This window comes from Lepisosteus oculatus, chromosome 4 (assembly GCF_040954835.1).
Source record: "Lepisosteus oculatus isolate fLepOcu1 chromosome 4, fLepOcu1.hap2, whole genome shotgun sequence".
NCBI classification, from domain to species: Eukaryota; Metazoa; Chordata; class Actinopteri; order Semionotiformes; family Lepisosteidae; genus Lepisosteus; species Lepisosteus oculatus.
Genome location: NC_090699.1, coordinates 34,725,435 through 34,750,791, shown reverse-complemented (window position 1 = coordinate 34,750,791; position 25,357 = coordinate 34,725,435). Strand labels below are relative to the sequence as shown.

The following is a 25,357-nucleotide window of genomic DNA, read 5'->3' as shown; positions in this document are numbered from 1 at the left end:
TTATACAATTGCTTTAAGTTCTTGTGAGTCAATTGCCACATTAAGGCAATCATCTTAATTTGTGGTTAAAAGAGAATGCTGAAAAGAATGCAAAATGCAGCAAATGGAGGAAAACTGAAGCAACTTTCAAAAACCTTTTTTTTTCCAGCACTGACCATAACCCTCAAATGACATAATTCCATGTCTAATGTTAATTTGGATTGTCTAAAAATGTGTTTTTGGAGAACAGAAGCTATCTTTTGTGAATAAAGCATATATGAGTGAAAAAAGAAAATCCCGTGAATTTGCCTATTTGCTACTTTACTTGTGTAATGAGACACATACCTGAAACAAGTAAAGAGAGCATTTTACAGTCATTACTGATACGAAACAGTTATACCAGCATTTTCTGAGAAAAGGAGATATACTTTTGATGTCTTCCAGTGATAGCACGTTATCCATATGGGATCAATTTAAAGTAATCAAAACAGAATGTACTGTTATCTCAAACTGGATTACCAGTGGGATTTCTATTATCAATAAAATTATCAGATTTCTTTCAAACCAAACCAGATTATGTTGGAAAATAGTTTTTAGAAACAGCTCTTTCATTTTCTTGTTTAAAAACTCATGTTTTATGCAAAAATCTGACAAATATCAGATATCATATCAGTTAGCCCCTTGAAAATGCCTCCCTCCTCCCTAATAGTCAGGCAAATTAATAATCACCACAATATTTGTTTGTAGCCATAATTAACATTCCAGCATGGAAATCTTTTTAATCTCACTGTGAACCTTTGTCTTTACTCACATAATTCAATTTTTGTAATGACAGACAATAAAATATTGTCAAAGAATATTGTGCTTGTTTATGAATGTTTTAGAATCCTTTACATTTTTAATTCTGTGAATCTTTTTGAAAGGAGACTTAAAGACTGATCTATATTCATTGATATCACTTTTGGAGTGGCTTTGGAGACTCCAGTCCAAGATTATGAATTATGATTATGAATTCTCTTTTGAGCCAATTATCCAGATTGTTTATGTTCAAACACTATATTTCTGTTTTCACATACATTTTTTGGGATGTCCAGGTCAGTGAAGAGCTACAGTAGTTGTACTAATTAATTGATCTTTCAGCATTTCTTATATTTTTGCCACCCTCATAAATGGTGTTTTGTGTATTTTTTTTTTACTTTTGTGCCATGCTTTTTACATAATGTTTTTAAACGTTTTTGTGTTTTGTTCTATAATAGTAAAAAATGTAAAAACTACATATTGTTTTAATAGTGAAGATGTTAGGTATGGGAAAATGCAATATCTGCTGTTTGTTGTCTTTCATTTGAAAGTTCTCTGAGATTTGTCATAAATATATTAAAACTTTTCTCAGGACATAGGTTATAGTCTATTCTCTGTAATTTAAGGTCTGTCTGTTCTCAAATGTACATTACTAGCTTCTGTGGGGCTCAGGTATTTAATTTTGTAAGTTTGTTTTGTCAAATAAAATGTATGATTTAATGTACAGTATAACCTTTAGCTAATAGCACAAATATTCTCTATAATACTCCTTTAAATTGCTATACTTTAAAAATATTATCCATTTACAGAATCCTAAATATGAATATATTCATGCAAATATACAGTATGTGTGTATATTTATTTATTGTGTATGAACAGAGGTGGACAATAAGTACTGCTATGGGCTTGATGTTAATCTTCTGTAAAGATGTGAAGCTGTTGTCTTTAACAAGCAGTAGTTTTCATACTGTTCTTCTCAGTCTCTTGAAACCTGAATTTCAAAACTACAACAATGCAAATGAAAAAGCTTTTGAAGCCATGCCAGCGAAAGGGGGTAGGGGAGCACCAAGCAGAGAATAAAATTAATTACTAAGTGAAGCAATTTATTGATGACTCATGGTCTTCAGGCCATTTAGGTATGAGCCATATAATAAATGCCTGAAACTCTGCCAAAACGCTCATCAATAAACGTAATTAGATAAGCTTTATACTGCAAGCTTTGTTCTATACCACAGGGGCTGAATCAATATGGCGGAACATACAGTATCTGTTGTCAGCTTCTGCACATTTGAAGAAGCTCATTCTGAAATTGCATTTGAACTAATGAAGATAGTTTTTCTCCTGATGCAACTTCACACGTGAGTGAGTTCAAGAAAGTACTATTCTGAAATAATATACTCGTTGTTTATTTTATAAAGAGTAAAAAATAACAGTAAATCAAGAAAGTAAAGGGGGGGAAGCGAGTTAAAACCACTGTACAAAAACTTTCAAATACATGTAGCTTTACGCCCCCATCCAGTCAATCTTACATGCCATTTGTTTGAACTGATTTGCACTTATTCACAATGATGAAGATTAGAGAGCAACCATTTACTAGAGGAATTTGTGTGAAATACAGTACCTTGCTCAAGGGTCAAACAGCAGTGTACCACTTAGGATGTGAGCCCACAGCGCTCCTATCTAGATTCTAGAAACTTAACCACTGTTCCATACTGCTGTCACCAAAGATATGTTTACTGTATATCTATATTAACTGATTCAAGTCATCCTTTGAGTCATACTATAATAATACATATGAACTCCAAAATGATTACGAACATGAGGAGTTATTCATCCTATTTTTTTGTATTTCTGGTATTTTTGGTAAGACATCCATTTAATTTTATTAAACAGTGTACTTCGGTAAATTACTGTATTCTATCCATAACTCATCATTGTGCTTATAAGGATTTCCAGTGCATATTGTGGCATTAGTAAATGCAATGTTTCAGCCTTTTTCTAGACAGAATTGCTTTAGAATTTCCTTTTGACCATTGTACAAATCCCTGTACATTGCATATCATTCTCTGTACTACTAAACCACTACATGGACACTTTCTCCATTAAAAAAAACATTCAATAATGCTTCACATTATGACTTGCAATCTTCTTTAATAAATTCTTTATAACTTGCAATATGCAGTATACATGGAAAATCAACAGTATCAATAACCTGGTAAGCACTAATCTTTAATAATTAATCTCATGTTTGTTATATTGTCATATTCTTGTACAGTATATACTCTAAATGCTTCATTTAGCCACATGGCAATATTGATAGTGATGCATTCATAATATATTTTGCAGCTGCTAAAGTGCTACTAAACATTTTAATTATACAGCAGTACTGTATGTCTGCAACGTAAATTTAAATCACCCAAGATGCCAACATAATTGCCCTTGTAAGTCTGAATTAAACTTCATTTTTACTACTTCATCCACATTTATACAGTATATTGAACTACCTTGAATTCCCAGTACTCTGATCTGGACATCATCATCATAAAAATAAACAGCTTAAATATCCAAACTTGAGTTAATATTACAACACTCATATCTATCCATTATCAGAAAGCCATGTATTCCTGGTAAAAAACCCAAACCCGTACCCTATCCCATAAAACAGGTTGCAAGGCTAGACGGGACTACAATCTGGACGAGAGACCAATCCCTTGCAGTGCACACAGATCAGTATCTAAATATCAAAGCTCTAATACACATTTTGACATTTATTTTAAATTATCAAACAAGTTTCATTTTTAATGGAAGGGAGTTGAGACTTTCATGAATACTTTGAGACAACAGTTTTTGTGCTGTACCTAAAAATGTCACAAAATATTAGTATTTCCTGAATTTTCCTTAAGGCAGCCAGGAGCCGTGTATCATTATTTACACAATACATACCTTTGTTAATAATTGCCCACGCATATTTTTTATTTTTCACTTTTGTTTTCCATTTTTTTTAATTTAGTGTTTGCTCTGTGATTTTAAATATGTATATTAGTGAAAGAGGTGCCCTCTGTATGAGGTGACATCTTTAACTAAAATATGTTGTTCTGAGCCTTTGGTAGTGCAGCAGGAAAGTGACTTGCAGTTTGGAAGCTCTGTGACCCACAGAGCAACTAAATAATATCTTCAAAATAAAGCAAGTGAATAAGCAATATAATTCCTTTGACATTTCAGCACAGGGGTTCTGTGAAAATGACAAGCTGGTTAAAACAGCTCCCACTAATCAAGGTTTATAAATGTCATATACACTCTATTTACACAAAAATGCCCAAGGACCAAATCCACTGTGTAAACAGAAGGTCCCTGTCAACACCAACACAAGTATTCAGATTAGCACAAGAATGGACATACTGTAATGTGTGTTATAACACATGAGAATCAAATGGCCACTTTAAAAAACAAAAAACAATTTAATCAGCTTACACTGATATACTTTGCAAAATTTAGGCATTTTATTTAGTTTCTTCCTACTTATCTTGCAATGAGTCAGATGTGAATTAAATCTGTTATGAATTTCAGTGGCTTAACATTTTTTATGGTTATGTGCAAGAGTGATTATTGTAGCTTTACCATTCCTGCAGGGATTGGATCCTGTATTCTCATGGACTCCAAACGTGCATAGGGCCACTCCCTGGACTGCAGATAATTCTGCCATGCAAAAACAGCAGTCCTCTGCCATGGCAGAGTTCTGCACTATCTAGATTCCAGAGGGGGGTTACGTCAAACAAACAAACAAAACTTTCTGCTGGTATCACAGGTGAAATGCTACAGTAATATCCAATAGAATTAAACCATAACAACATTTGAGAGTATTTCTATTTTGATGATATTCATAGATAACATAATTGTAGCCTCAACTTTGTTTTTTGCTCCCTAAATATTGCAAGGAATAGATTTTGGCAGTTTTAATAAAACTGGTGCCATTGATGCTGAATGTTTTTTTAAAATAAAAGATTTTTTCTTTTGTGTGCATGTTTTGTAATTGACCAACAAGAACATCAGCCAGTAAAAATGAAAATATTTAGAAGCAGAAATAATAATAATACTGAAAGAAACAGGACATGCTTCTAAAGGGATACCATGGAACTAAAGGTTAACACAAAACAAAGTACTACAAAAGAAAGATAAGGCGAAACCTGCATAGAAATGTCACTGCACATTTTAAGATATATAAAAATGTCTTTTTTTTCTAGTTTTAAGGAGTTTATTGAAAAGTTTATCTAAACATACATTACTATTTTTCTTAATTAAGTATTAGATGTGCATTAATTTGCTGTGTATTCTGTATATATAAAAAGTATTTTGACATTATTTCCTAAAATTGTCAGTATGCTATGAGCAACATTCTTATGACTTATAACAATTTGCAATACAGTACATTGCACACATTTCCACTGTCACAATAAGTTAGTGAATCAGATATAAAGAAAGTGGAAAAATTCTGACACAGAAGAAGGAAATTCATAAAAAAATTGACCTCTACCGATTACTAGTTCTAAACTAATGTCTTTAGGGCAAGATAAATTGATTGACAGAATGCTTTATAACTCCCTGAGTGAGTGAATTTATTAAATAACTTTGCAAAGTCAGGCTCTCCGGTTGCCTAAAGCTTTGAGTAAAATTTTTGGGAAAAACTTGTAGTTATTAAAATAACAGCACACGAGCATTTGGGTTTTCCTTACCTGCAGGACACCTTCACAACCATATTATCCTGCTATTTCAGACTTGCAGTCAATTGGCCTAACTACCTATAAGGGGAATCCCATTAAATAAAACTGTAAATCCATTTTTTCATGGTAAAAAAAGTACAAGACACTTGGAAAGGTCAATTAAGGCTTAACTGGACCAATTCATCCCTCCTGCACAAGTCTGAATATACCGACAAGTTAAAGAAGCTTACAAAACCTGTTCATTGCCTCAGGGATTAGAAATGGGGAACATATCAAAATAATAGTGTTCCATCAAATTCCTGTGTGACCAAAGGTGCTGTTCACACAGTTCTTTCACTATGTAAAGCACTCTTTATACTGTTAATGTATTCCACACAATAGTTCAGTAAATTTAGTTGTGATAGAGAATAGTAGACAGTAGGGAAAGAGATGAATCTTCCTCCTACAGATGGTGGGTTCCTCACCCTTCACTAGAAAGAAATGGGTTGACTTTCCATTTGCCTTGCTGGAAATGCCACATCCCATTTATATAGGTTTTCATTTATTACTTTTATTTTCTACCACTTCCTGTGCCCCCATCTCCAGAAGACATGCCTTTGGTTAACCACCTTCTTCCCTGCTTGAGGGGGTCTCTGCATGTAATTGCCCACTACTAGTCTTTCTACAATTCCTGCAGTACTGAGAACAATCACATATAGCAAAATATCATAAGTACATACATTTGTTTATAAATTAAAGTTGTTTATTTCATTGTTAGTTTTTGCTCATTTCACTGTTAGTTTATCTGGTTCCAATCACTTTCTAATCAGTTGGACCATTACTTTTGCTACAGTCAGTCTCAAGGCACCTCCCCTTTACTTGTGGCCTATAACCTGCCCTGTGTAATTAGTAAATTCCATAAGAAACCATCTATCTATTCATCCACTTTCAACGACTAAGGAATGTAACAAAAACATACAGTTTGGTAAAGTCTTCTAGAAAGTGTAGAGACAAGCTCTATTATATCACTTAGAATTAAGTGTTATTAATTATTTCTAATAAATTGACTGAGCAGCCAGGTGCTTCTCTCTGAAATCGCAAGATTGTAGCTAAATAGGCCCCTCTTTGTTGGCCTCTTAAATGACAAAATGACCAGGTGGTCTTTAAGTGTGGAAAAGCATGGGAGGTGAGTTTGTCTTTTGGACAATGATATTCTCCAGAACACTGATGATCTAACTTCCCCTAATGGATGTGCACTGATGGCACCTGGATGTCTAGCAGAGACCATTAGGCACATCTTCTGGACTTGATCTTTAAGTCATAGGGCATGGTCAGTAACCCAAAAGAAGATCCACTATTGAGCGATCTGTAGGATGGATACCAGAACTACTGTATACCTGATGGCATCTCAGCAAATCACCAACTTGTGATGTCTCACTATAAAACTGTAACACAAATATTTTTTCAACAATCACTGGCACTCTCAATCTCTCCATCTAAACTGGCCAACTGACTTTTACAACATGACTACAAGCAGTCCAAGTCTGAACTCAAACATTTCTTCAAGAAGCCAGGCCCAGAACATGAGTTCATAAAGTGTATAATTCAGTAAAAGATATTCTTCACAAAACAGAAAATCTTTTGTTCATGAACCCCATGTTATTTTTGCCTGATCAATGAAATAGACAGTTGTTCTCTTTCTTTATGTCAACAACCAAAATAACCAGGTTTTCTGAATATACTGTAAGCTATAGCTGGAATGAACTGAGTTCCTCCTATGCCTAACGTTCCAGACCTCAAAAGGACAAACTGCAATTAAACTGTTTTTAAACACAGAAATAAGGAAGACATTGCTTTGGCAGAGCCACCGAGCCCACGCAAGGTAAAGCTTTCTCTCCTCTGTCTGTCACAGAGAAACCCAGTCCAGTCTTTTTACTAGAGTGAAGTTTAAACTCATCAGGGAGGTCTGGCCAATGGATTTCTTCATTAATCACATTATTCTCTAAAGAACTATTATTACAAACACATTTGATGATTAGTTCACACTAATACATGCATATATACTTGTGTCTGAGAATATAAATGTGTTTTAGTTACGTGAGAACGAAAGACTCTACAAGCCAGAGTGTAACAAATTACAGTCAATGTGCATTTAACTCTGATCTTTGTAATCCCTGATCACATTCCATATCACAGCACACCATTTCACATATACCTTTATACTGTATACTATTACATTTGTTAAGCATGTTTTGGATTTATCAATAAATGTTACATTGTTTATACTGTATAGAATCCATGTATGTAAATTTTGTTTGGTTCCTAAAAGTCATCAGGTACTCTTGCAATTTACTGTCACAATTTCTGATTACACTAAATTAAAATTCCCAACCACTTACATTTATTTATGGGGCCCTGTGTGAGGATGATTAAGAAAATGGAACAATCAAACAAAACTTTATTGGTAATTTGTAATATTGGGGTTCAGGATTCATATACAGTTTTACTGTGTTGAAGCCATTCGGAAGTGAGCACAGCCTCTGCTGTTAATTGCAGTACTACTTTTGTCACTGGGAATTTTGTAGCGTGTAAAGTTCTGTGGGAAAGTAGTTCAATAATTATGGTTGACAATCTCTCACTGATTGAATCATTTTTACTAAAAATGGCATCACTCAGCTGCTGAGATAGTACTGAAAAATGTGATTAAAATGAGAAGTTGCTCAAAGTTGCTGAAAGACAGAATGATTCTATGAAGAAAAATCTCTGGATTTAGTCAAACTCTTGTGCAGTTATGCTTTAAATCTTTCTAGACAACTTGAACTAACTTGCAAGGGCTTGTTGAAAGTTCAAATTCCCTGTCCCAATTTCTGATTGTTACAGCAAATTAAAATCTCCTGCTGAATCAGCTATTAGAACTATTTAAGAAAACACTTAGTAACACATTGCAAAAAACTCAAGTTTGATGGTATTTATACAAAATCAGTTCAAGGAGAAAAATTAAAGGTTCGGCTCCTATCCATTTATTTTTATTGTGGGCAATCTATTTTAACAAAGAGTACCACCCAGATGCTTGCTTTATAAGTCAACAGGTCTGTCACTACTGAAGACAATTCAAACTGGTTCTAAATCCAGTAATATTAACATAACGTATTTTGGTCAAATCAATATGGTGGAACATATCTGTCATATTTTGTAAGGCTATGATATAACAACATTTTTCCTTTCTGAATCTATAGGTTTACTTTAGCATTTTTAGAGTATATATTTAATGGTTGAATGCCCAGACTACAAGCCATGGGACAGTGAGGCTTTGTTCATGTGTACTTTAGTTTATGATCTAGGGTGCTCCTTTTCAGAAGAAAAAGACAACCCCTGGTGGCAGCTGCTTTGACATCTGAATCCCACTAGAAATCATCTGCTGCTGCTTTCCCCTGGAGAATCTATACATAAGTTGTGCCTATATGTGAGCTGATGTTGGAGGAGTCATCTCATTAGGATGACCTCTTACTAACTGCATTTTTCATAATTTAGTGCTATGTTCCTTCTCTAATTCCACACTTTGCTAGCGATAAGGTAGCACAGCTAGAGATCCCAATTAAACAACTGTTCTTTTGATATAAATTTAAGTAGTGTTCTTTATTCTGTCATTACTGTATACTGAATAGTGAGTTTATTCTAGAAGGAAAAATATTTACAGATTTCAAAGAAGATTTTCTTATCTCTAATAGTATGATAATAATGTCAACTATTATAATCTAAAAGAAATTATGATCAAAAACAGCTGATGTTATTTTTATCAGGAGAAAACTAAAGGAGTGCAACAGAGACCTAAATTAACTATTCTTTTTTTTTCCCAGATACCGTTGTCGATGAATGTCTCATCTTTTCTCACCTTCGACCAATCACCGATTTCATTTTGTGGTGTGCATCAGGAATTCATGGCTTCTAAACCCTTTGAAACTGCTATCCAAGAAGAATCAATGGACATACACAGAGAGAGAGACATCGAGTTGAGCACAATAACAATAGCACGCCCAGGAGATCGTATGTAGCAAAAGGAAATGTATTTGTGGACATCAAACGAATCCTGAAACTACTGTATTGATGAGCGTAAATGGATTTTTAAATGACACTTAAAGAGCAAAACACTTTCCACTTCATGAGACTTTGTTTGGCTAGAGGGGCACGTACCACTATGTCAGCTGAACTGGAATTTTTCAGAACTGCTTTGCTGTCCTCTGATCAGCTGTGCTATATTTTTTTTAAGGAAAAATTCTTTTCTTCCCAACATCCCATTAACCTACGTGGTATGTAAAAAAAAATCTGTAAAATATAATTGTATTTTTCATAATGAATACAGTTTGGATGAAAAAAAAGTAATTGCTTTATGTTTTCTCACAATTTTAATTTACAAATGAGTTCTATAGTGTTTTTTAACATTATGTTCTGTAATCTGTAACATTTGTGTTCCTTATAAAGAACAAAGTATGAATCTAAATTTAAGTTACAATGCTTCTTTCCCTATTGATTTATGCGTACTCATTTTTTATTTTATTTCCTAACTTTTTTATTATAAGGAAACTTAAAATAGTGTTTGTACTCAAAAAAAGGATTTGTTACGAGCAAAAATGCATTATGCATAATTATATCCTAGGTATTCGGTATTCAATACAGTGTATTTTTTTCTGAACTAAACGTGAGTCTTTTCAAAAAGAGCTTACCTTTATAGATGTTCACCCACAAAGTTGTTTTGGCTTGATGACCTGACATTTTGAGAGATTTAGTATGAAGTTATAAAAATGCCAACACAAAGAAAAAGTAAGCTTTGATGAGTTTCCATCCAAAAGGGGTGTCTCTAAATTAAAAATAAAATTGTCTTGCTTGAATTAAAATACTTTTTGACAAAATTATGTTTTTATGAAAGTGGAGTACTATTAGCTTCACCCAGAGCTTTCATTAAAATCCATATTTTTAAAAAACAAATGTTATGTTGCAGTGTTGCCTCTTGATGGTAATTTGGCCCTTCAATTTTAATGGCAACAGGGACCCTATATTTATACTCTAAGAAACTGCCTTTTCATGTGAATAAACAATAAAATACAGTGGTTTGGTGGACCTCTGAAGATAAATGAATAAACCTCCAATGTTTATTAAATAAAAAAGTTTATCAGAATAAAAGCTTTTTTTTAAATTTTACAAACACACAGGTTTCCAGGTTGACATATTTGGTTTTATGTGAGGTCTCAATAGGATTGGTTTAAGATTTTAAAAATCCAGACCATAATCAATTAAGCGGACTGTACCAGCATAGGCGAAATCAAAACAATGTACAAAAACCCCTCTCAATAGCGTACTTGTCAGATCATTTGCATCTTATTCACACTGTGAGCACTAGAAAAAGAGGAGGACATTGGAGCGAGATCAGAGGCAGTTCTCTCAAAAGCCACTGCCCAGCAGGACATGGAGTATTTCTAGCACGTCTGACCAGAAGAAAGGGGGTCACATCTAACCAGTTATATACAGGCACTTACAGTATGAGCTCCTGATCAGAGTAGGCAACAAAATCACCCAGATACAAATTAGGCATTACTGAACTCCAGGGTCCAATCGGGAGCCCTATTTGCTGGACTTTCAGGCAAAGGCAACAATACATTTACAGTTATGTACAGTACGTTACAGACTGTTGTGCTGTATTGGGTTATCTGCATTTTTATGATTCTCAGGGCCTTTTAAAAAATCTGTTTAAAAAGCATTGAGCATTTGCAAAAAGCATTAAGAGTGAAATCTTTGAAAATGTGAAAAAAGCAGCACAATTCAAATGTCCTTTGGCTGAGAACATTAAAGAGCTCATACTACAGAGATCTAAGTTATTTTGGACTTTTGGACTACAAACTGAGCAATACAAGCAGAATTAATTTTACTTAATCCACAATCAGCCATCAGATGGAAATGATTTTCTGTCATTATGCTTCATTCTGGTTAACTGAACGAAACAGCAAGCCCCTGGGCAATTCAAATGTGCAACCCCTTTCCACCTTTAAATAAATATTCTTAAAAGTACAGTTCATAATCTATATAGAACCAGCACATGCTATTAAAGGAGATTGACATATAAAGGCCGTTTATTTTATAGAACAGTACATTAAACATGTTCTATATTACAATGAAAAAGGCAATGTTACTTGAAATGTTGAAAAAGTAAGAGCTTCTAATTTTCTATAGAACAACTTTTAACATAAAATGTCAAAAACTCCCCAGTGGTCTGCAGTTGGCCCCTGTGACCTTGGTAACCTCAGCAAAACATGACAAGTGCTTTACAGCCCTCTATGTAGGAATTATTAACTTCAGGGACAAATCATACAGGCAGATCAAATCTGGGGAGATATAAGGAAACAGTGAAAGAGTCAAAACATAGGTTGCAAGAAATTTGAGCCTTCTTGAGGCATCTAAGGGTATAGAGGACATATATTCCTGTCTTTTACTATTCCATGAGGGACAAAATTCAGATATAAATGTTCACCTCTTATCTCAGAGTGTTACAGCAACCCCTGCCAAGGACATGTCACAGAGGGTGGCAGCATAGAAAAATATGTGGCACCTTTTTCATGGAAGATAGCTATTGAAACGAAAACACAACTAAATCAATATAAACAACAAAACCTGCATACTCTCATGATGTGTCATGCATTTAAGGAATTGAAGATAGGTTCTAAAGTTACTCAAGTGGCAGAGATAATTTGTTTAAAAAATAATATATTAATTTCTGAAAACAGAACAAAAAACACAACAAAGACTTGAAGTGAGGCAGGGGTAGTCAAACGTTTATTGATGAAAGTTGTATAGTTATGACTCTTTTGTGCTAGTTATATCTAACCATCTAACCATAAAGCTTACCATGAGAACTGAGTGGCAGGGTTATTTCATATGACGCCAGTAATGCAGCCAGAAAGTCATGAGAGGGCGTCAATGTCAATAGCTGGATAACTGCTTTAAAGGAATTTCTATTTGAATATCTCACATGGGATTAACAATAATGCTCACAGGTTTCCCTTGCCTTTAGGGTAATTAACAAGTTTATAAAAGAGTAATCTGAAAAGAGAGAAGCAGTCTTTCATCAGACTCAAAGAAAGGAAAAGCCAACATACTTCAATACTTTTTTCTAAAATTATTACCTGTATTTAACAAAACAGGAACACCACTAGCCTTCCTGAGAAGGAAAAGAGTTCAGTTATCCTTCTTTAAACCCAGCAAATAAAGCCCTTTAGCCAAAGCAATAGTTCTGAGAGAAATAATTTCCTCATGCTTAGGATTCCCACTTGTAATAAAAACCTGCTTGTCCGTCAGACATTCGACTCAGATAACAAATGATTTGGAATAGTAGGGAGATGAGCAAAAATTACTACTGCATATAGATGACTTTCTCCAGACCATGTGACTTGATGTTTTACATTTCAGCATTATGTTCTTCCCCAAAAAGTGAATAAAAGACAACACAACATGACAAGCAAAAGACTTACAATGCTTGAAGACAACTAGTGAGTTAAGAATTGTCATTGAGAATGTTCAGAGCAATGTCACATTAGACACATCTGAAAGCACATTTGTCACAAATCCAACAGCGCCTTTTTTACGGATACTCTAAAACATGTATCCCTTTGGTATTAGATACAATTTTAATGTGTGGCAATGAGGGAACAGTCTATATTTGGAAGCACTTACAGTATGTGGTGTTGCCTACATTCAAAGCATCTTTCTGATGATTTCACTTGTGTGCTAAACTTGTTATAGAAAGAGAAAATGTTGTCAAATACACCATCATAGCACTATCAACCAGTTTTCCTAGACCTCTATCCCAAATAAGGACAGTTGTGTGTATATTGATTTTAATTGAGAGAAGATAGTGATATAGAGAAAAGTTGCGTGCAGAAATTGTTTTAACAATTTGATTAGCCACTGGTTGAGGCAGCGTATCATTTCACCCTATAGACATGAAGATGTCACAGATAATATGAACATTTCTTATAGACCAAGGTAGGTAGGAAAAGAAATGAGAACTTCATAAGAGGAAGTTGGATAAAGGAATGCAGTTCTGTACAGCTTTCATCCAAATACTGTATACAGGAAAGAGCAAAAAATAAGACTGAAAACGTCCAGCTAGGTAGTTTAAAACTTACAAGTAATAGGTTTATTCTATGCTGAAAAGAGAAGAAAAAACATGTTTCGGCTGTGGAGCTCACACCTGAAGAAGAAACACAGTTGCATTCTCTTTCTTCTCTTTTACTCATGGAATAACCTATTACATGTTGCTTTGCAGCCTATGCATGCTGACGCAACTACCCACCTGAACTAGTTTAAAACTTAATTGGTTACTATGTAGCTGTAGCTCAAACCATGTCTTAAACACCCTTAAATGATAATGATAATGCATGGTTGTCAGTCAGACTCATGATCAAGTCTTATTCTGATGTTAAATGAACTAAATAAGATCAATATTAATTGGTAAAAATGTACTTTTGACATACAAATGCTGGACCTCAGTGGAATAGATTACAGAAAAAAGATAATTAACCATAAATGGTACTGTATTGAAAGTTAAACAGAATTGAACTGCTACTGTATGTACAGTATTATCCATATTACTTTTAGTACAAAAAAGTTTGCAGCTTGCTGAGAAAAATTAAGAATACACATCTAGGAGAAAACTAAAGACACTGTATTCAGTAATGGAAAAATATAATAAATGCAAGGGATAGTGCTATATAGCGTAACAGAAGTACCACTCAAAATATTTACTAATGAAATTATTCCAAGTAAAGATAAACTTTGACCTAATGTGTCATTTACTTTGAAAGCGGGCATTAGGAATGTACTTACAGTACACAGATGTGTATGCTACATCAGTATGTTAATGGAGGTTCACAGAAACCACAGATGTGGGGTATTGTTAAAGCTAGAATATAATAAATTCCTTTCTATTTCTGAAATGATTGCTCTAAAAAAGAAATAATGGATGACCTTAACCCTTCTTTTAACATACAGTAAAGGGCATATTTAAGACATGATTTTTATTCTTCTTAATGATAATGACTTTTTGTCAATTAAAAATGACCAAATATTATAAGAGCAGGTCACAGATTATGCTTGAATATCCCATAATTATCATGCTATTGCACGCTGAATTGGATCTCTGTTGTCATAGATTTAAAACGGGTCACACGAGCTCCTAATTGTGCAAATAAAAATTAAGTTGAAATATGGTCAGATCCTTTCATTTTGAAAATAGTTCTCTTCAACAGAAAGAAAGTCCTCTTAAGTTTGATTGAGCAGATACATCACACTTTAAATGGAATACAGACTTTTTTACTGTATTAATGTATTTATGATACTCCAAAATTCATGAAGGTAAAATTTATACTACAATATAATTGTAATGACATTCTCTGAAGTAATATAATTTAGCCCTCTAGGGAGTGTTAAGGACACACATCATTACAGCATGTAAGATACAATTTACAAGAATGCTATAGTATCACTACACAATCATAAGCCAAATTAATTAATATACAGTATAATGCAAAAAACAAATGGCATTTTTACTTTCTAACCATGCATAATTATATGATAAACTATTTCTAGTTCTGTCCGGTACATTAGACTTTAGTACTTCTAATCCACAGATAGGGATGCATCTGCAACTGTGTTTCACTAGTTTTAAGCTATACAATATATGAAACTACATCCTTTCAGCTATTAAAGAATTTCCAGCACTGTGAAACCTCTAAGACTCTCTATTTTTCATTTAGACCACAAGCACTGAGATTAGTTTGAACAACTAAAAAACACATGAGTCTGTCAATCACATGTGTTTGAATCAGCGAAGAGAAAATCCAGCTCATCTTCTTTCTAAGCTTGTTTTATTGGAGTACTGTGGGAACTCATGATGCTTGCAAAAAAAAACAGTGTAAGGTGTATATTTTGTCTTCCAGCTAACACTATCATTGTGATTCCATCTATTTAGATAAAGTACATTAAGTTCTACATTACTCTATTCATCTCAAATACTATGTTTTTTTGCTGTTTTTAAACTAGTTTTTGCAAAAATTCATTTCAAGATAGAATGGTAGGTTATTCATTTGTGTGGATGACACTGACTATCTCCAAAAAATAAGTATGATCAGAGTATGCATAATTCAGAGTATGCATTAGATTGTGAGACTTTCTTACCCAAATCCCTTTGAGTATACTCAAGATATACAGTATTACAATAGATGATAGCCTATGTACCAGCCTATTGTAACTTGACCAATGCAACCCAGGAATTTGCAGTAATTGCTGGTTGCATGTATTCAAGACAAGAATGCTCTCATCTCCCAAAAGAAAATGTGTAGTAGATGGTGCTTAACCATTGTTATTCAGCTGCAATTATTTTGCTTTATGGATAAGATTTACTAATATTGACCATTTAATACAATCAGTTATTCAAAGAAGAGAACAGCCTGTAATTTTTATAAATCTTACAAACTCTGAACTTTAAACTTACCTCCAACTACAACTACATTACAAGAGGTAACACTATATAATCTTATAATTTCTAATAAATATGTAATTATTCATTACCAGTGATTTCTTACCAGTGCAATACTGTTTTAATAGTATAGACTCCCTATACTCTTTTTATACAGTATGTAACAAGGTATAAATCAAATGTGTCACCAGAATCGAAATATGTTACTGATTTGTCAGTAGGTGTGATAAACTCTGACACACACCACCCAAACTTGAAGACTGCCAGCATGTCACCTCATTTTTTGCACTTTAAGTGGTCTGTCTTATTCCTTTAAGGATCTCTAAGGATCTTTAAGGATCTTAGATCATTCATGTTCTCCCCCCTTAGGAAAGACTTCCTTTCAGATTTTTTGCAGATTGATGCACTTGGCACTACTCACACAATACACTAGATTTTCTTCTAACTCTTTTCTCTTGGTCTTCATTAGCTACTAAGCAAATGCTCATCATACTCACTAGAACCTCTCATCAACTCTTTACATCTTCATTAATCACTAGGCACTAGTGTATTCAACCCAATTAACTAACTCTTTGTCACTTAACTGCAAAGTTTACTAAAATAGCAACAGACTGTTTTCTTTCTCTCATTTTCACACTCTGAGAAAGCCTGTCTATCTGCTGATGGTAAGGCACAGAGAGTATGTAAACTCCAAACAGAGCCTATCCTGACAGCTCCTTTCCCTCACATGGAATTTCACTCCCTCTGAGTGCTAATGACTCATTCAGACCAGCTTTGTTTTGAGCCTTAATGTTGTTTTTATTTGCACATAATGGTAAAAACTTATTTAAAATAAAATTCCCTATATCACCCTGCAACTCACAACTGGCAACCTACTGAAGCTAAGCAGGTGTGAGCCTGGTCAGTACCTGGATGAGAGACCTGGGGAAAGCTAAGGTTGCTGCTGGAAGAGGTGTTAGTGGGGCCAATAGAGAGTGCACACCTTGCGGTCTGTGTGGGTCCTAATGCCCCAGTATAGTAATGGGTTCAGTATACCGTAAAAAGGTGCCAGCCTTTGGAGGAGACATAAAACCAAGGTCCTGACTATCTGTGGTCATTACAAATCCCAGATTGTTTCTTGGAGAGAGTAGATATGTTACCCTGGGGTCCTGCCAGATTCTCATTGCCATTTAACCAATCATGGCCTCCTAATAATCCCTATCTATTAGCCTCATTACTCTGTTCTCTTCCCCACTGATAGCTGGTGTTATGAAGTGTTCTTTCAGGACCCTATGCAGAGGACACAATCCGGAAGGGAGTTAACACACACAGGGAGGAGCCGAGGAACCGGGAGGGGCGTGACGAAGGTGCTCCGGGGAGCGTGGTCCAGGCGAACAGTCCAAAGGGAAGTCCAGTGCAGGCAAAGGTCCAGAGCCGCATGATAAATCCAAGACAAACAAAACAAAGTTAAAAGCCGGAGCGGAATCAAACGAGGGGTCGTAGACAGACATGACAGTTAAAAACTGGAGCGGAATCCGGCGAAGGGTCGAGGGAAAAAGGGGGAACGGAACCTGGTGCTCCAGGTCCCATACTCGGCTGGTCCAGGAACCCAACGCAGAGCCCAGAACAGTGAGCGTCTGGCTTTTGTAGGGAGGTAGGAATGGGGAGCAGGTGCACAAAATCAACTAAAAAGTGAATGAGCCGGAGCGCCCTTAAGGAAGAGGGACTACAATCGTGAAAACTGGTGTGTGGTGAGCGCTCTGGCACACTATGGCTGCCTTTCCGTTGCATCATCCACCTGCACATTAGTGGCGGAGGGGATCCGCATTACCTGTAAAGCGCTTTGAGTGGAGTGTCCAGAAAAGCACTATATACAGTAAGTGTAAGCAATTATTGTTATTATTGTAAGACTTAAACCATTTGAAAGCAGTGTCAGAAACTCCAAACACAGTTTCAAGATGAGAAAATAAGATAACATGGTAAACAGTGTCCCAAGCAGCACTGAGATCAAGAAGAGAAGAATGAAGATAGAAAGAGAACCAGAATCTACTAATTGGCTTTATCACTCGGTTCTCCTCCCCACTGATAGCTGATGGGTGGTGAGCACACTGGCACAATATGGCTGCATTTGCATCATTCAGGTGTGTGCTTCACACTGGTGGTGTTGGAGGGGGATCCTATAAAAGTGTAAGGAATTATTATTATACGCATAGTAATGTTATCAAATGTTATCAAAAAAATATATTCAAAAGGAGATGACTAAAGGGAAAAAAAACACATAGCTGACCTGTAAGATACAAAGCCTCTGAGAAGTAAATTCCATTAACCCTGACCCTGGCAGAAGTATGTAGTTTATATGGATTGTTTATATATATTGCAACTCACAGTATATCCCTATTTCTATACAACTTCACACTCTGATATGGTCAAATGATTCTTAATAATTTTTGTTAATAACCTTTGTCAGTAAACTTAAGATCTTTAAGTTCTCTGCAGTACCTAACCTGATGCATCGTTTGATGCATGAGAGATATTCCCTTTCATTTGCATGTACAGTACTTTGCAGGCTGTTTGACACCTTCCACAGCATTTATGGTGCTACAGTATGAAGACAGAAGAAATGCATGTTTGTTATGCATAAAACTAGCATATATGATGCATATGTTAAAGTTAATACAATTGTACCACACTATTAGAGTTTAAAGGCCCCAAACAAAAGCACACCAGTTTAAAATTGAATGATAATTTCCTCAATGCTAATTGCTTGGTATACTATAGTATTTATCTTGTTATATTAAAATTTATTCCAAAGCTAATCATTAATAATCACATTTTTATGCACCTCCAAAGACATTTTTATACCTGAATCATTTATAAACTAAGCAATAATGACTTACTGTACATTAAACTTTGAACTGTATTATAATAAACAATATAATTTAAGATATAAAAAAAATCAATATTCTGTACTTGTTTTGACATTGACAGTGAATGGCTCACTACACAGAGTTCATGATCTATCCTAGCATATGACTAATCATCTACAATGACAATACTGGAACAAATTTTTAAACATTACAGAAGAATCATTTATTTATTGAATGACTTACACAATCCATTAAATGACAAAGAAAACAAATGTCATTAAAATGGAGTGGCTACACATTACACATTGCACAAGAAAGCATACAAACACTCTGTAATGTGTAGCCACTCCATTTTAATGGCTTTCCTTTCGTCATGTAACTATAAGTCCAGAGCATATAAAATCTAAATAATCCTGCCACAATGTACTGAATATAGAACACTTGCAGGCCAGTGTTGAACATAAACTTTCAAAGGGCAGGCTGTTAAGACTGATGTACACAATACTTTACAAAAGCCTTCTTACCTCTTCAGCTTTGTACAGTATATAATGGAATTCAGTGTCAATTGGTGGATTATGGATGAAATTTAATTGAAATTAAAAATCCAGCATCTTATTTTTTAAAAAGAGAAATAAATGTACACGTCCTCAAGTCTCAAACTTGATGCTGTAACTATATTAATATTTTATAGTTACCAGATATTTAGTTTTATAGCATTTTTTACAACTTTAGTATACTTCTGTGAGCAGACACTAACATCTCTTGACCTGAAAATGTTCTTTACATCATTGAATATGAATATGAAATGAATACAGAATAACAAGCTCTACAAGACGTTTGATAGGATCAGTATTTTGTATGCAGGAGAAGGCATATTAATGTTTATTGTTTATGGCTCTTACCATTGCAGTTAAACTGTTATTGCTGTATGAAGAATGTCTCATGGCTAAATAAAAATAACCTCAATCTAATCTGATCTAAAATATGAGTGGGTATAGTTATGAATAACATACTTACAACAACAAATTTAACTTTGCATGATTTGACTTTGTTAATAATGAAAAGAAACATTGAAAATAAGAGGAACATAACATTGAAAAATTCTGAAAATGTACAGGATACCTATAACCATTTAGTCTGCCACTAATGTACAAAAGTAATGCACATCCATTCATCAGAAAATGTATTGCCCTGGTAAGGGCATCAATATCTTTGAAGCATAGGAGAGACATAAGCAAGGCAAGACTGAGAGAATATAACCGCTCTTTTTCTGGATGAGATGACAGTCAAACAGACACACTGAGAATAGCCATTTATTAGTAGTAGTATACAGTACATTTCAGTTCAAACACAGAAAAAAAATAAATTTCTGGACTGCCAGAAATTATATATTTACAAATATGCAGTATTTCAGAAACAATTTCATTTCACTGTTTAATTGCAGGCATTATAATGCAAAATGTCTTAAAAAATAAAAAAATGTCAATTAAAAAAAAAAGAATCAGCAGGAAATTACTGTCTAAATCCAGAAAGCATCATGAAATCCTGACAGTGCTGCTTTGTATTCAGCAGTAAAGTGCAAGCAACCTGATAGGACAGCTGGGGGGAATTCTAATAGGCTAAATGTAGAGCTGTATAAAGGTCAGGACAAAGCATTTCACTAGGCAAAGCTGTGATTTCAACAGCTACAGTATAACAAAACTGACAAATAATGCAGTTTTCATTATGACACTGCTGAAATTTCCAGGATTGTTTTTGCAGTTCTATAGATATTCAATTTCTAAATGTGGGGTTTATAGCCCACCAAGAAAACATGTTTGATGCCTCCCGAATACAGCAGAGGGAATTCAGTTATATCTACAGTCTGTGGTTAACTTTATAAAAATGTAGGAAAGAAATTATGTAAAACGCAGTTCCTCTATACTAATTACTGAGCTAGTATCTTGAACAATAATCCCACATCGGGACTCAATGCGATTAAAAAAAGATGACAAGGTCATGGCTGCTTCTGTTTACTTTAGGCTCAAATCTACAAGACATCCTGATTACACTATTAATTAGCATTCACCTTGATTAAGTTATATCTATTAGCAATATTTTTATCATTAGAGACATGAGGAGGACAATTAAGAGAATAGCTGCTTAAGGAGATACATAATATTACATACATATTTGCATCTTTCCTTCATTAATACATATATTTACTTTATAAACAGAACAGCAAGTCCTGAAACCAGGTAAGAGTGAAGTTAATTTTTTTTGTCTCAGTAAAATACTGGAAACAGGCAGTCATAAACACACACTTAAAAAACTAAATTAAAAAAGTTTATTACATATGATATTGCAAACAAAAACTGTTACACGTTAAGAAATCACACCTGTAATAATGTCTAACTTGAGTACTGTAAAATATCTCCTGGGAATCCAACCAAGGTTTCAGAGCCGAAGCTTCTAATATTGAATTTCTTTTGTTTTCCCTGCAGCTTCCCACATAACCTGCTGTGTATCATGATTGATACCATGAGCATCATGAGGATAGTTTTTCAAGTTTACACATAACAAGCTTCACACCAAGATGTAAAAATACTACTTGGAGACCATGTAGGTTTGTATTTATCACTTTCACACTGTCTATAATTTTCCCAATTTATTTTAGTATTTAATCCACATAGAACATATAAAAACTTTTTCTTGCTCACACCATCGTAATTGCCTGTTTTTGTCAATGACACCCAAAGAAGGCTCCATAGCCAAAATGTTGTGTTTCTTCTCTTTTCAGCATGGAATAAATCAGTACCTGTTTTTGTCAACACTACCTGGCTTAGAAAATGTCCACTAAGTTTAGAGTTATATATGGCATTCAGGCACAGAATTTCCACTACAGGCAACTCTGCAAAATTAGGTTTATCTTAAAAACTATTTAATCTATTGCAAGATATGAGAAGACACAGGCAAGCAAACCGTTTATGCAACATATTAATTGCTGTGATGCAGGGACTGCAGGCTACATTAGGGGAAATCAACCATATAACTTACCACAAATCTAAAGGTTTTAGAGGCATTTCATAACTTGATTTCAAATACAATATTACTTAATGACTTGCATTGACAAAAATATGTTTTACACATTATACAAGTGACCTTATGAAAATGAAAAGTATACTTTATGCAAGAAATAAATGCTATTAAGTAAAACATTGTCGCCAATCAAGCCTTGAAACTCAAAAGTTTTACATGAGAATAGATTCATAGGGATTTTTTGAAGTTGTCAAAACAGCTACTTAACCCAGTACCCTGTCAGTTTTAACAGGGGAGAGAAAAGAGGCATCCTAAAAAAAAGTTCCTAGTAATCCCAGATCAATTCCTTGACATAAAATTCAGATATGACTATCTTTAAGAATCAAGCTTAATCAGCATGTTTCCTACATAGTACACCTTTTGAGCTGTACTTGTGGTGCAGCTATTCTGATTGCTCTGGTGCCAAATGTCATGATTCAGCTGTACATTCTCCACGCGTCTGTATATCTGACAGCAAGGTTAGCTGGTACATTCTTATCGAGTACTCTGAGACCTGTGGTAATCAAGTATAGGGCTATATGAATACAAATGGTTGCTTTTCAGTTTTGGTACCCTATGTGAAAAAATGTATGTACTGTATACTGTACTTATTGTTGCCATCATTTTAAGAGGTAATGATGCAGATCATTTAATGATCATTTAATGATTACATACTTTTAAAGAATACTTTAATCAAAACAAGGTCTGAAAATATTATTGATCATTATAATAATCTGATAATATTATTGATCATTCAAAAAAAGACATGCATTAATAGAAACAGTAATATTAAATGTAATCAACAGAAATTATCAGTTCTTTACATTTTAGCATATTTGGCCAGAAAGGTCAGCATTTAGGTCAGATCCAACCTTTATGAGTTTCAACAAATGTAAAACATTTATACAGAATTGTTAACATGAAACAATCTCAATCTGCAACAACTGTACCTTACTTTGGATATCAAGACAATTTTTAATAATAAAATATTTGTAAATGAGACAGAACAGTAAGATTTTAAATCTTGAAGTATTTAATTAGAGCATAGATTAATAATGAAATCTGAAAAGATTCTTGCTCTCTTATTCTCTTATGATGATGATAAATAATATAAAAAAGTAATAATTTCCATTATTTCTGAGAACAATTTCCATTATTGTCTCCTCATATCAGTGACATTTAAAAGACAAGTAGAAGTTCATGTGACTGGCCAAAGTAAAAAAAGAGTAATGTCACAGTTTTAATGTCACTGGATGTGTAATTGTGTAAGGTCCATCAATCAAAGCTCAATCTCTGTAAAATGAAGAAAGCCTACACTACTTTTAATAAATTTAAGCAAAAACAGGTTTACATTGAAAATGTCTTCATAATGCTTTTATGCCGCATTTTTTAAAGGATTCTGATTACAACCTAGAACCACTAGTGGTTCAACTTGTGCAAAATATTATATATTTTGTTTTGTTCTTTAGCTGTAATTTAGCTGTAATAGAAACACTGTAATCTGTAGAATAACATGTCATAGGCCAACAGATGCTCTCCGAGAGCCATGGTATAGGAGGTGATGTAGCTGTGCCTATACAAGCCACCAGAGCCCACTGTTATCAAGTGATTTTCATACCAGATCATGCCAAGTTAAGGTTACGATAAACCCTGGAGCCACCAACCATCCAACATTTTTCAGTTCACCTCACCATTTGGCAGATTTGATGAGTGAAATCTGGCATGACAGATTAAGCTTCAGGACAGCCTTTTGAAGCAGTTGCATTGGCCGCCTTGGTCATTGGGAGCATCGGAAGCAGTGTTCTATCTCATATAACGCTGCTTCCCACTTCACACTTTGCAAAACAAGAATGAGGTATATGTAGCGTGATAACTGAAGATCATTCACTGTACATATTTTTTACTTAAGCCCAGCACTGCTGGGGAGGCAGATAACAGACACATGTGAAAGATGTCACTAGACGTTCTACATCACAAACCTGTATGATGGCAACTCATCTACTGACTTGGAACATGTTGACCAAGTAAAAGTCAGTCAGTGTGATTCTTCCACATAGACCAGAGAAGAGAGGCAAGAATCCCTAAACAAATAAGAGTTACAGTATAAACAAGAGTTGGATATTCTGCTCATCTAACGCATTTGCTAAATGATCAATGGAACTCATTCAGCACTTTCTTGAAGGAGGCCAAAGTATTGGCTTCAACAACATGTCTGGGTAGCTTGTTCAATACTTCTACAACAATTTTAATAAAAAAAGTGCCTACAGTTCTCAGCTTGAAATGTACTTTTGCATAGTTTCGACTTTGTCGTCTTTCATGTTTCACCGTTCAGTCTGCTGGTTTGACTTGTCAATGCCTTTGAGGATTCTGAATACTCCTATTATGTCCCCTCAATCTTCTCTGTTCAAGACTTGAAGCATTCAGTTCAGCCTTTAACTTCCCTTTAGCCCCAGAATGTATTTGTTTGCTCTTCCCTGGACTGATTCCAGAGACATTTTCTAAAACAGTTCACTGATTGGCTGATATCCAAAGGACGTATACTCATTTTTGTTTGAAGATCCCGAGCTACTGGAATATACAGACCTGCTTAAACACTGAGTATTACCACAGTAAATATTATGTGACATTTTTAAATGTGTTTCAAAAAACAAAACTTATAATGAAAGTATTAAATGCTGCAGATGGCAACAATAAAAGAAACTGTAAATTGGTTGTAGCAGAAAGGTTGTCAATGAACTGGTTCCACAACTCAGATGCAAGAGCAAATTTATAATCTTGACAGTGTGCACGTCTGGTCATTCGCAGATCAAAGTATAAAAATATTATGATTTCTCCAAAGCAATTTCACCCTATCATTTCAGAAATAGCACAGTTCTACACATATTTGACCAAAAGGTCAAAATGCTCCAAGAACATATACAAGAGCTATAAATGTGTCTAGCTCTTTAAACAGACTTATTAGATCACATAAATCCCTCAAGGCAAAGAGTAGAGACTAATCTAATTACAGCTAAAACACTATGAACTGGTAAATAAAAATAATCAAGTAGAAAACCTTGCTGTATAATCAAAATACACTTATTCCTGAGTGGCAATCAATTAGACTGCTTTTGGGACTTTTAGTTATAATGGAACATTTGTATTTGATGGGTGGAAACTTGAGAGCTTTCTACTCAACCAAAATATTTGGGGAGGAAATTTTGTACAATGTTTTTTTTGAGGCAGGTGTCCAAAAAATCAAATGTACTATGCTACTTTAATCAAAACTGGGAGAATGATTATTCTCTTACATGTACAAGTGTTTCAAACAAACCTATAGTCTAAGAGATGCAGTAGGAAAAAAAGCAGCATTTTTAACAAGCACTTTTCAGAAGTGCACGATGATTGAGAAACTTTACTACAAGAAGCACACTACACTCAAAAAAGTAGCCAAAAACAAAGCAACTTGTACAAAT

The 25,357-nt window shown here is 34.4% G+C and overlaps 2 protein-coding genes across 2 annotated transcripts in view; one reads left to right on the top strand and one right to left on the bottom strand.

Moving 5' to 3' along the window:
• Nucleotides 1–10,611, top strand: part of LOC102695265 (leucine-rich repeat transmembrane neuronal protein 3) — a 100,781-nt gene extending 90,170 nt beyond the window's left edge. Inside the window, exon 3 of the mRNA XM_015347588.2 lies at nt 9,332–10,611. Within this exon, the coding sequence (XP_015203074.2) occupies nt 9,332–9,526 (195 nt within the window). The 3' untranslated portion in view covers nt 9,527–10,611. The remainder of the gene's footprint in view (nt 1–9,331) is intronic.
• Nucleotides 1–25,357, bottom strand: part of LOC102699018 (catenin alpha-3) — a 545,540-nt gene that overhangs the window by 344,381 nt on the left and 175,802 nt on the right. The gene's annotated exons all lie outside the window — the stretch shown is intronic.